The 13,093-nt window shown below is 37.6% G+C and overlaps 1 protein-coding gene across 2 annotated transcripts in view; it reads right to left on the bottom strand.

The window, feature by feature from the left end:
* The window catches only part of l1camb (L1 cell adhesion molecule, paralog b), a 66,853-nt gene that overhangs the window by 14,023 nt on the left and 39,737 nt on the right, over positions 1-13,093 (bottom strand). For both annotated transcript variants that reach the window (XM_061735758.1, XM_061735759.1), the window contains exons 9-20: positions 10,617-10,748; positions 9,191-9,334; positions 8,985-9,096; positions 6,937-7,097; positions 6,534-6,693; positions 6,191-6,318; positions 6,001-6,102; positions 5,008-5,214; positions 4,195-4,265; positions 3,513-3,738; positions 2,067-2,173; positions 516-777 (exon numbers count right to left, since the gene is read on the bottom strand). In XM_061735758.1, coding sequence (XP_061591742.1) covers positions 516-777; positions 2,067-2,173; positions 3,513-3,738; positions 4,195-4,265; positions 5,008-5,214; positions 6,001-6,102; positions 6,191-6,318; positions 6,534-6,693; positions 6,937-7,097; positions 8,985-9,096; positions 9,191-9,334; positions 10,617-10,748 — 1,812 coding nt within the window. The remainder of the gene's footprint in view (positions 1-515; positions 778-2,066; positions 2,174-3,512; positions 3,739-4,194; positions 4,266-5,007; positions 5,215-6,000; positions 6,103-6,190; positions 6,319-6,533; positions 6,694-6,936; positions 7,098-8,984; positions 9,097-9,190; positions 9,335-10,616; positions 10,749-13,093) is intronic.

Raw genomic sequence — 13,093 nt, 5'->3', positions numbered from 1 at the left:
GTACATACACAATTACAATGCAGTCAAATCAGTCATCACTGTTGAAACTAGAAATCAAACTGAACACCACTGCTGAACCCATATTTCATTGAATATGTTAATATACTCCAGGTATCTTGTTTTCAATCAAACTTGGGCCCACACCACGGCAGAATTATCCAGCTTTTCTATATTTAGCTACACTCAGTTTCCAATAATTTTGCATTTTCTGTATCTCAGGAGTTGCAGTATAAAGATGGTCCACCAATTACAAAAGAAAAATAGAGAAGGGAAAGGGGGAGCTGAGTATTTGACAACATCTCTTAGACCTCTGTACTAAAGACGTGCCCGAAAACATCAAGCCTTCTCAGAAAGTAAAAAAAAGGAAAAAAAAACGGTAGAACTCTGGGATTCTAATGACCATGATTGAATACATTTCAGGGATGTATCTCTGCATCATAAAATTTCAAGTATCACCCTCAGGTCCATCTTCTTACTGCACATTTATTCTTTCTATTTTTTTTTTTTAAACTCACCTCCCTCTGGGGTGTTGAATATGTGAGGTTGGGAGTGAGGACCCTCCCCTTTCTTGTTGAAGGCAGTTAACTCCAGCTCATACTTAGAGAACAGACGCAGATCCGTCACTTTTCCCATGTTTTTTATGCCGTGAACCTCCACAACCCAGCTGTCCTTGTATCTCTCATTTCCTTGTTCCAGTCTTTCTTTCTCCTCAACATGGTAGTGAGTGTCAAGATACCGCCGACTTCTATGACTTTGACCCATCCTCCTGACATAGATCTGGTATGAGGGAAGGAAAAAGTATGTAAATATGACTTATCCTTGTAATGTTTATAACTTAATCTGAAAAAATAATAATTGATTTGATTTTAGTTGATTTGCTATAAACTGTGGCCTTTGCTATTGCAAAAATATCACCAACTGTAACATTTGAGAGTTTCTGCTCATCTTCATTGTTGAATGCTCCCAGTTCTTTGCTGTTCAAGTTACGTTTACCCATCCAAAATGCACATATACATAGCACTTTGCCGTTATACCTGCACACATTCACTCATTGATCCATGAATCCAGGGCAACTTGAAATTTAGCATGAGGAGTTTGAGTAGGAGATGACTGCTCTTCTTCCAGCTTTGTTCACTTAGAGAGCGTAACCTGTTAATGTTTCCTTAGCATGCACATTTCCTTTTCCGTTTTTTTATCCGACTAAAATGTTAAAAATTTCTGCTTAAGTTGTAGATGATCGTGAAAAAACAGTTAGTTGCAAGTGTGACTGCTAGCATACTTTAATTAGTGCATGGCTAAAGAAAGCTAATATCTCAGATATAAAAATGTAATGTTTAATTATATAAGGTTGATTGTCTCAAATGTCTTGACTGAAACAATTGCATTAATTAAAATAATAGCTTATGAATACCTTTCAAAAAGCATTTGAATTTGTAGTTTATATTTATAGTTGTAGTTATTTTCATCTTAAAGAAGTTAGAGGTTAATGAAAGGGTTAATGTGGAAACTGAGTATTGTGTACAAAAGAAAAGTATACAAAATGTAATTAGTGTTAACTCATTAACATTAATTTCCAAATCCCTTTAAATCTCTGTTTGTTGCAATACAACTGATTTTCTGAAGAAAAAAAAAGAAAGAAAAAAAACTTGCTTGTTTTCAAGATACAAGGATAGGATCTAGGAACTGAAAATGAAATTGCAAATGAAAAGCATGTTTAAAAAAAACAACAAATAAACAAACTTTCTGCATGTTCACTTAGAGGAAGTAGTTGTTGCTGGATATAATTTAAGTTTGATTCAATTTAATAACACACCAATAACACATTATGAATGCCTAGAGGGAAATTATACAATGGTAAAGATGGTTAATAGTAAAGGTTAATGGTACTTTAAATAAGTTGGCACTGGCAATGGTTAAAGCGTTCAGTAGCCAGATGTGCCTATACGATAAAGATAAAAATGAAATTCAATAACTTTGTCATAAGTTACAAACTTGTTCACCAAGTATAGATTTAGAGGATTTATTTCTGAGAAGTTCAGCTACTGAGTTGTTGTAATTACGGGTACCTTGTATCCCAGCAGTTGACCTCGCACATTTTGTACATGGTTCCAGCTCACTGTCACGGTGCTGTTCATCACAACGGTTGAAACACCACTAGGAGCATCTCCTGGCTCTGAGGATGGCAAAGTGAAACAAAACAATGAGTGCTTCAATACTATAGTAAGAGTGATGATAAGCAAATATTCCACACAACAGCTATGGAGTTTGTCACGGTTTTGGGTTTATAGCTGTTGTTGTTTTATTTTGAAAGCCTGCGTCCTTGTGTTTTACTTCTGTTTTGACTTCCCTGGTTCCCATCTGCCCTGATTGTTTGCACTTGTGTCTCATCAGTCTCCCTGCTGGTCTGTACTGTTTATTCCCGTGTCCCTACCGGACTGTTTGCACCAACATTATAAACAAACTTGACAGAACAAGGAACAGACTATAATCTTGGTGAATGTACATTTCCAAACTCTGATATACAGTTTTATTGTAAAAATTATCCAAGATCACAGAAAGGCTTTGATAATATTAATACGTCTGGAGGCAAATCAGGAAAACCATATTTTTTAAACTGTTCTCCTGCAAGGTACCCAATTAATTCACTTTTTCTTTAACAATTATTGCCATGCAATAAATATGCAGCCTGTTCATTTACACTGCATTCTGAGGCTGCTGTGTACCAATCCATCCATCCATTTCAAGTGGAAGATTATTCCACTTGAAGTAGCAAACAGGAACACATCAGCCCTGGTGGAACCAGACGAGTTGGAAAGCTTTCCACGGATACTCCAGGATCCCCGTGGAAGAGTTGGTCAAATGTTCGTCTTATCTGGTATAAATATCTGTTCCATCAGGCAGTATTTAAGTCAAGTTCAGCTACAACAAATAGCACTGAATCTAAATAACTTTTATAAAGTAATTTACTAGTTGAGATACACAGTAAAAGAGGCTGCTCCCTGAGTCAGCTGCTATAAAGGAAAAAAATGCAAAAACCAAGTTGTCTTTAGTCATGGTACTATATGGCCAGACTGCATAGACAGAAAAGGGTGTCTGTTGATGCACTGACACCTACATCATTAAATACCGTTAAATATGAGATCTGGGACTTAAGTCTCCAGATGTTGTCAGTATCAAATTGTCAGGTTCACACTTTCTGCTCTCAATGACTCACTGTCAAAAGTTAGGTTGGGTCTCTGCAGAACACTGGATGATAACTTCAATACAAATGACAGTTGCTTCAATGGGATTTAGTTTCGATTTTTGTGTTTTTGTGTACAGTTATGATTTTCTTACTGTTCAGGGAGATTAAGTATATGTATGTGCATCTTATTTGTATACAGAACTAGCTTTTCATTCACAATAGTCAGTTTAGGATTACAGTCCAACTACATACAGAAGGAGTTACTTCACATTGCAATATCTCTAGTTTTGTGGCCATTGTGAATGACTCAAAGTTTAAGATTACATACTGTCCTCTCCAGAGTGTCCAGTCTTAGGTTCTGGTTCTGGTCCTTTTCCAATAGTGTTGACAGCCAGGACTTTGATTTCAAATGGTGTGTAGGTTCCTGTGTTGTTTACTAAAAGTGGTGGTGATGTTACAGTGACATTTTTCCATTGTGAGTCCGCCCCCTTAGCCTCTCGCCAGAACACTTTGTACTGGAAGCCAGGGCCATTTTGCAAGCGCTTTTCCGTCTCCTGCAATGAGATGCAAAACAAATGAGAAAAAAATAAATAAAAAAAACCCCAACAACAATAAAACAATAGAACCCTGATTCCAAAAAAGGTGGTACACCATGTAAAATATGAAATAAAAACAGAGTGCAATGATATAAAAATCTCATTAACTAATATTTTATTTTCAATTGAACATAAACAATTATAGTATCAGCACTCAGTTTAAAAGTCTGCGTCTCTGAAGGTAAGGGGTTGCACGAGTGTCTATGGTGTGGGTAGCTTACACAGCTGGAAAGGCTCCATCAATGCTCAAAAGCACATAGGGGTTTTAAAGCAATATATGCTCTCATCCAGACAACACCTCGTTTAGGGAAGGGCTTGAATATTTCAGCAAGACTATGCTAAACACATGCTGCACCCATCACAGCAGGATGGCTTCACACTTTAGGCAGATACCCTTTAAAATGAAGTACTCACATCCCATGTGATGATCAGAGTCCCTGGGTCTGTGGAGATACTTTGAACACCAGTGGGATTTATGTCAGGAACTGTTGGAAGATAAGCAGCAAGAAATACTCTTATACAGGACTGTCTCAGAAAATTAGAATATTGTGATAAAGTCCTTTATTTTCTGTAATGCAAAAATGTCATACATTCTGGATTCATTACAAATCAACTGAAATATTGCAAGCCTTTTATTATTTTAATATTGCGGATCATGGCTTACAGCTTAAGAAAACTCAAATATCCTATCTCAAAACATTCGAATATTCTGGGAATCTTAATTTTAAACTGTAAGCCATAATCAGCAATATTAAAATAATAAAAGGAAGTGCTGATATTTTCCTGTGATATTCAGTACAGGATGACATTCGTGGAGGAATTCTCCACCAAACCCTGTAGTGAAATCTCTGGAAGATCAGTAGATGAGAAGCTGCGTGAGTGTACCAGCAAATCTTCCAGGGGATTTATTGCAAGTGAGCAAGTGTGCTAAAATAATTTTTAAAGTGTGTTGCTTCACTTTCTTTTGTTGTGGTCTGTCTAGTTTGCAAAGCTCTGTGGTTGATGGTTCATCATCAGCTTGTCATCAAAGTCTGCACAAGTTTATTAATGACACAATCATTTGTATTAGGGTGTATTGACGCAAGAAAACATCTAAAACGTGCAGGACAGCGGCCCTTGAGGACTGGAACTGGTCACCTTTGATACCAACTAGTCTTGTGGCTACAACCAACTTTAGTTTACCACATAGCACATCAAATGTCCAATGTGGTCATCAGTGTCATTTACCAGCAGGTGGTGTGCTGTAGTCATCTGAGGGTTCACTTGGGCTGCTTTTTCCAATTTCATTGACAGCAATAACCCGGAAACGGTAAGTGCAGAAGGGTTGGAGAATTAGCTCTACATGGTTGAAGTCTCCGGATATGTTTGTCCACTTCTTCCATTCCCACTTTCCCTCCTCCGAGTTTGGTTCCTCCCGGGCTTCCACGATAAAATCTGGAATAATATGGTATTGTCAATAATAACCTGATGGCTATAGAGTATCCTTCTAGCAAGTGACATCTTTTTAAGTCTTCATGGTTCCTGAACAACGTGAAATGCTTGTGGAGAAAACAATCCTGAATGACTAAATAGGCTTTACAAGAAGTGGGTACACCCACAGCTTTCTAAGGCAGTGGTTCTCAAATGGGGGTACGCGTACTCCTGGGGGTATGTGAAGGCACTACAGGGGGCACGTGAGATTTTAAAATATACAAATATTTAAAAAGTAGCATCCATGCAAAAATCCTTTAAAAATAAATATTTCATAAATAATTGAGGAAAATATAAGTCTAAATTCATAAAATGAATTTTATCTTCAGGAGTAGGCTATTCAACTTATTATCCTAAAACCGCAGAGTATCCCCCACACCAGGATGGTTCCACCTAACTTGTCAAATGCCACCTGGTTTCACCTGTCAATCACTTGGACCAACGATGGAGTCGTGGTTGAAACATAGCAGCAATATTTTTATGTTTAATAAATCAGTTACTGATGGCACAGTGCTCTGTTTTAGGTCTTTTTTTTACAACCAAAAGTGCTTTGCGCTGGTTAGGGGGTACTTGGCTGAAAAACTATTTCACAGGGGGTACATCACTGAAAAAAAAGGTTGAGGACCACTGATCTAAGGTACATCCTGTACCTAAGAAAGTGGTGAGTGTGTGTGGCTGCCATATTGGATGCCATTTTCACATCACATAAAGCATGACTGTATATCTGGTGTATGTTTGGGTGTCCATTACCTGTGATGGGGCTGTTGTGTGAGGGTCCTGGGATCCAGCTGAGAGTGAGGCTGTGGTCCTCCACATTAGACAGTGACAGTGAACTGGGAGGACTTGGTGGAGCTACGGGCCAAACAGAAAACTCTTAACACTACACACAAACTGTTACAAAGCTTACATGCAGTATGCACAAGTGTACAGAGTGACATACCTAAAACAGTGATAGAGCCTGTGGCAAAGACACGGTCCAATTCAGTGTGGACCTCGCACAAATATTCTGCAGAGTCATCTAATTGGATATTTGCCACTTTTAATGTGTTATTCTCAAAGATTGTGTACCTGAAAATACAGAAACAATAACATACATTTAATAAAGCTCTGTGAAAAACTTGTTTTGCCTCTTTAAAGGGGATATATAAAGAATTAGTTTTCAACAAAATCCTATTAGTTTTTTCTACTTTTATTTACTTTTTTAGGATCCCTAACTCTCAAAATATATAAATCAGTGAGCCATTCAGTTTTACAAAGTAAATACAATGCTTATATGTGTTTACTTGTCATCTGGTGATGATTCCTGGATTATGGATCCATCTTTCTTCCAGATGATTTCATAATTGCGCAGCCTTGGATCACTGTAGAAATTGCAGTCCAGGAGAGCAGCAGTTCCTCTGAGGCGTTGGAAATCCTGAGGACCCTTAAGTATCACAGTTTGATCTGACACAAACAGAAATATACAGAACAGTTTTGTCATAACCTTCTTTCCTAAGGATTGTAAGATTTGATTGCTTTTAATTCCTGACAACTTTTTCATGATTTTAAATCCTATTCAAATTTTTTAAGAATCCAGAAATACATTTAGGTTAAAAATAAAGATAAATAAATTAGGATAACAAGGTGGGAAAAAAAGCAATGACTCCTTGGAAAACATTTAAAAATATTGGCACATGCACGACTCACTGAAGACTTCCAGGTTAGCAGTGATGGAGATATTTGTGTTTTGGACAGAACAGGTATACACTCCAGTATCTTCATGGCTCACGTTTGTTAGCTCGATTGTCCCATTGGTCAACAGGGAAACCCGAGGATCTGAAAGCATTGGAACCATGTTTTCACGCTCCCTATAGATACACACACAAACATATTGATCGTTACAAATAAAATACACTCTATATCAACAGCAGGAGCAGTAAGAAGAAAGAGTTTTCCTCATCTTTCAGTCAATGGACTTTAAACAGAAGTAGATCAGAAATGATGACAGAGAGTGAAAGGCAGCACCAAAAGGAGCTGACATTGTAAAATGTATTGCCCAACATTATGCACACACACACACACACACACACACACACACACACACACACACACACACACACACACACACACACACACACACACACACACACACACACACACACACACACACACACACACACACACACACACACACACACTCTACAATTTGTGAAACAATGTCATAATCTTCAACAGAAAAATTGCAGAGGCTTTGAACATCTCATTGTCGACATATATAAACACAATATGTTGCTGTCTTCTCTGGACTAGATAATGTTTAATATAGACCAAAACAAATCTGATCTGTGGTCAGATGAATTCAAATTTTAAGCTGTGGATGCAATGTCTTCTGGATAAATGAGCAATATAATCATCTGAGTTGTTATCAGCATTATTTTGGGATCGGGTGAAATAATGCCTGTGGAATAAGGTCTTATACAGGTATTGGAAGAAGAAACACTCCCACTGCTTGGAACATCTTTTTCATAGAAGGCCTTGCATCTTACTGACATTAATTGAATTGATTGGATTGAATTGAGTGGAACAAAAATAAGAAAAAAAGACCCTAATTTGTTGAGCAGCCTAAATCTTATACTGTACATGACTGTGGCAATATTGATCCACCAAAACTTCAACTAATATCTTCAGTTATCAAATATGTAGCAGGACTCATAATCATTTGGACAAAAATATTTGTTATGACTTTAGCCTTTACACACCACTGTTGGGTTTGAGAACACACAAAAAAGGCAGTGACATTGCCAAAAAAATGATTACAACTGAAGGGGGCTGAGCTACCGAGGGCAAAATATTAAGTGTTCAGGACAGCAACAAGTACCTGGAGATTCTGCAAGCACATGGCAACTATGAGCAGGCTGCAAGGAAGTTGGCCACAGCCAAGTACTATGGAGCTAGAACAGTCTCAAAAGCCACAAATGCACAGACCGATTCACAAATACACAGGGCAAGAGTCACAAATGCACGGGATGATTTGCAAATCTAAAGGACAATTCACACATGCGTAGGACTAGATACACAAATGTATTTCTGATTCACACACAAATATAGCCTGATTTACAAACGGTTTATGGTCTGTTGACTTCGCTGCATTTGTGTGTGAATTTTGAGACTCCTGACTTGCCTCAATCTACAAATGTCTTTTTTTAAACACGGAACGATCTTCAACTAATCAGATATCTTTCTTGTTTCAGCAAATCATAAGAACGCACCCCAAGTGGGCAACAATTTAATCATAAGCCAATCACATTAAGCCATCCTATATGCACGTGAATTTCAGTCAGTTCAACATGGCTTCCAGCAAGGACAGCAGGGCGATAAGTAAAACATCTAATTCAACATCTTTGGATACTTAATCCCCCTCAAGTTTTTTGTTATAAATCTTAATCGCTTTAATTGTGCTACTACCAATACAAGCCAGCCAGCGAAGCGAGTGAGCTACGATAGTAAGCTACGATACTAAGCTACGATAGTAAGCTACGCTAGCGCTTCTGCATCTCAAGAGGTTCTGGCTAGTAGCTTTCCATGAAGTCGAAATTCTTGTGAATGAAGTTATATATGTATATATATATATATATATATATATATATATATATATATATATATATATATATATATATATATATATATATATATATATATATATATATATATATATATATATATGGTATACATGGTAATATACATACATTGCTTACCATGAAACGTGTGGTCGAGGGGAGCCGAAAGATTCACAGTCCAACATGATTTCTCTGCCTTCAAGTGCCCTGTAAACAACCCCATCAGAGGACAGGATCTGAGGAGGAAGCTCTGAGAGACAAAGAGGGAGATACCACCATCAATCAACCCCTCATTTCAAATACAAAAGTCTAGAAAGAAATAAACAGAGTTCCTGAGCACATACCAACAACAAACAAGAAGGTATTCAAGAGGATGGAGCCGTGTTTGTTGGTGGCTTCACACTGATACACAGCTGTGTCAGCATATTCCACATCCCTCAGAATCAATGCATTCTTTGATATACTCCGGCGTGAATCCTCATCCACCTCTACACAGAAGTTCAGACGAAGAAGGAAACAAGAGGTGAAGAGGTTTAGAAAAAGCAGGTGCGAAATATTTAATTAATGTACATCTGCGCCTCCGATGAGCTTTCATCTGTGCCTTCTCTTATAATTATTCCCTTTATTAAGGTTATTGTTTTAGGACCTTCATGTAAAGCAATTTGGGGGCTTTGCCATCTGACATTTTAAATGTCAAGTCAATGTTTATTTCTATGGCACATTTTAAATCTCAGATGACTAAAGTTCTGCACAGGCTAAAACAGATATACAATGATGATAAATCAATCAATAACTCTTTAATGAATATAAGGTAAGACTGCTAATAAAATCATAAAATAACAACATATAGGACCAGGATTTAAAAAAGATTAAATGAAATGTATATAGAATAAAAGTCAATGTGTCATGCTCAAGCTGAAGCACAAGCCAGAACGAAGAGATGGGTTTTTAATGAAGAACTAAAAGGTTCAGAGGCCTGGGTAGTCTTTTCCAGTTTATTGTATAGTGAATTGCACTAATATGGACATGAGCTACTAAAAGCATGAATACACTTCTCAGAATCTTTTGGTGTAAGGTAGGATTTGAGCTGAAAGAACTTGGTCTTAATAGTTAATTTGTTTATCATATTTAAATTGGTACCGAAACATCACACCAAACAACAAAATCAAATCTTTTGCTGACCCAATACACACATTTATGTTTTATTCTTATTAAGGATGGATGGGCACAAAAATCTGCAGTCTAAAAATGTATTTGAATTTTGAATAGTTTTTTCATAGAGTCACAGTTTTTGGGTTTGTTTGTTCCTGTTTTATTTTGAAAGCCTGTTTTCTTGTGTTTTAGTTCTGTTGTGACTCCCCTTGTTCCTATTTACCCTGTCTGTTTGCACCTGTGTCTTTTATAATCCGCTGCTCAGCAGCGTTTTTAGTTTACATAATTCACTATTATGTTGTACTCCTGCTGCCTCTGTCTCCTGCATCTTGGTCCTACATACCCTAAGCAGTGACACACACCGGACTCGACGAGACACAAGTGTAAACAATCAGAGCACATGGAAACACAGGAAGTTACAACAGAACTAAAACACAAGGACACAGGCTTTCAAAATGAAACGGTAACAAACAAACCCAAAAACCGTGACACATATATTTACTATACTTACTAAGAAATCATTGATACTTCAGTACAATATAAGGCTTTCTACGAACTCAGCTAAAACAGGGGGCGAACAAAATCCACAAAGATCAGTATAGTTAGAAAATGCCAAACCTTCTATGGGTTGTCCGTTGATGCTCCAGAAGATGACAGGGCTTGGGATGCCCTCAGCCAGGCAGTCAAGTTTTACCGTTTCCCCTGGAGCATATTGCTGGTTCTCAGGCTCCTTCAACCAGTAAGGAGCCGCTGTAAAAGAAACAAAAATAACTAAATTTTTAGTTGAGTTTTTATAAAACAAGAAATACAAATATTAAGAACCATTCATTATTATAAACCGACCACAATTATTATTAATGTAATCATATGAAAAAGAAAGTATAGCTCTATTAAAATGCTTGATATATCAAGACATTATAAATCAATTTGATTTTAAAATATTAGGATGAATACAACCTCAGGCTAATAACAGTATGACTGTGTCTGTATTTCTTTTACACAAATGGAGCCAAAATACAAAAGCAGTGCATGAAAAAGGTAAGCCCATCGTTACCGTTTCAACTGTAAGTAAGAAGGCAAGAAGTAGCCAGGTGCTTGGAATTCAATGTGTGTGATTAAGTGATCATTAGCAAGTGTGAGCACTTCCTTAAAGCATAAGATTTGTTTTCATTTTCTTTTTCTTTTCTTCTGCTGCCGAAGAGGAAGATCAGCTAAGATCTTGGAGAAGCAACTACTGCTCATCAATCTGGTGCAATATGGTTATTGCAAAGTAACAAGTATACTCCTCGAGTGGGAAAGCATCCAAGACAGTTGCCAGTTTTCCAGGAGTTGATGTCCCGGTCGTAGTTTACTCCAAGGTCGGATTGTGCAATGCTTATATAAGTTGTAGGAAATTGAAAAATCTGTAGGTCTCAGTTAGCATGTTGAATACCAAAGTTACAGACAGAACAATGAGAAAAAAACTAAACAAGTATGACTTATTTAGTTGTCACGAGCAAACCTAAGCAGAAACAATTTGGATGATGTATATCAGGATACATCAAAACAGTTAATTATTGCTGATAAAGATGCTTTAAATTATAATAGAAACTAAAAAATAATGATATGGTGTGGTATGTTATGTCCTGATGTTCATCGTTGGTTCCTTTTATCTAATTTGAAGGCCTTTTCAGTTGTTGTGGAATATATGAGATCACTGACTTTTACCACAAAGAAAGACACAATGGGATGGAGAATGCAGCATTTAAAGTTTTTAACAGGATGTGGCTGAATTACTTCTCGACTGAAATGCATCTTTGTTTGGCTTTTAGACAAAAAGAGATCCATTAGATGTTTTTTTTTTCAGAAACTGCTGGTGGAGCAGGAATAGTAATGTTGAAGGAATGGCACTGCTTACAATTCAAATGGATAAAGAGTGCTTCTGTTGATCCCTTTTTCTAATTCCTAAATACCAGGCAAGTTGCCAGAACAGTTTGTGGTTATACATGATGTGAGAGATGTTGACTATGTGGTTGTGCTGCCCGATAAGCCTGGAGAAGCACGTATTTGCCTCATCAAACTCCTGAAACATAGAGGGAAGCTGTACTGTTTCTTTGGGAGTTTGATGAAAAACAGAGATGAGCTGAGGCCAGATTTTGTGAATGTCATGAATGTCATCCTCCCAGAGAGCAGATGTTGCCCTTTTTGTAAAAGTTTCTACTGGTGACCTCAAGAACACAAGAAAAAGGGCCCCCTGACAGAAATGAAGTGTTTATACACACAACTTTCAAGGTTTACCAATATTTTGCCTTGCTGTGTGCATGTATGACCGAGATGTGGTCTTTTTTGGGGGGGTTAAACCTCTGTTTTGGCTTGGGAGGTAGCAACATAGACAAATTAGAGGGGAGATCAATTCTTGGTGTTAGCACAAGTTGGCGTCTTGCACAAGCAGCTCTTAGAGCACTAGCATTCCTTTTACTCAGATGTTTACAGGATGTTGGGACACTGTTTGTCAGGAAGCAGCAATTGTCTTCAGAGCAGAAGATGACCAACTTGATCCCAGACCTTTATAATCTGCAAGTCAAAAACTCCATGGACATGGCATTGAATGACTCGTTGACTTTGATATCTTGATCTGTGTGTATGATTAAGAAAAGGTTGCAAAGTGAGCTACTGTATGTAAGGACTTCATGAATGAGTCATGTCATCCTTATCTATAATGATGACCACAGCCACACTTCAGTGCAACATGCAGCAGGAAGTTAATGTTATGGCCTAACTGAGGCAGGATTGGCTTACTGCTGGAGAAACAACTTCACAACTTCTTTCTCATTTTTACCCCGACTAAATTTTACAGATGTGGGTCAGTTTGTCTTAGGAAGTCTGAGGTGGCAGTCACCCTATAGCCAGAATGGGTAATAAGGTAATCTAACACTATAGAAGTGCCTGGTGAACCAGTGGAAGGGTGATGCACTCGTGCATTACCTAATGGAGCACCCACTTAGCCTCTGTTTCATCAAAAAATAAGACCTGCATCTTCTTTCAGTTTCCTTTACAATCAAGCACATAGATTGACTTCTAAGATCTCAGTGACTTGTTCACATGCGTACCCAGTC

The sequence above is a fragment of the Cololabis saira genome, chromosome 12, assembly GCF_033807715.1.
Source record: "Cololabis saira isolate AMF1-May2022 chromosome 12, fColSai1.1, whole genome shotgun sequence".
Lineage (NCBI taxonomy): Eukaryota > Metazoa > Chordata > Actinopteri > Beloniformes > Belonidae > Cololabis > Cololabis saira.
The sequence above is the reverse complement of the archived record's forward strand: the minus strand, read 5'-3'. Positions and strand labels throughout refer to the sequence as shown.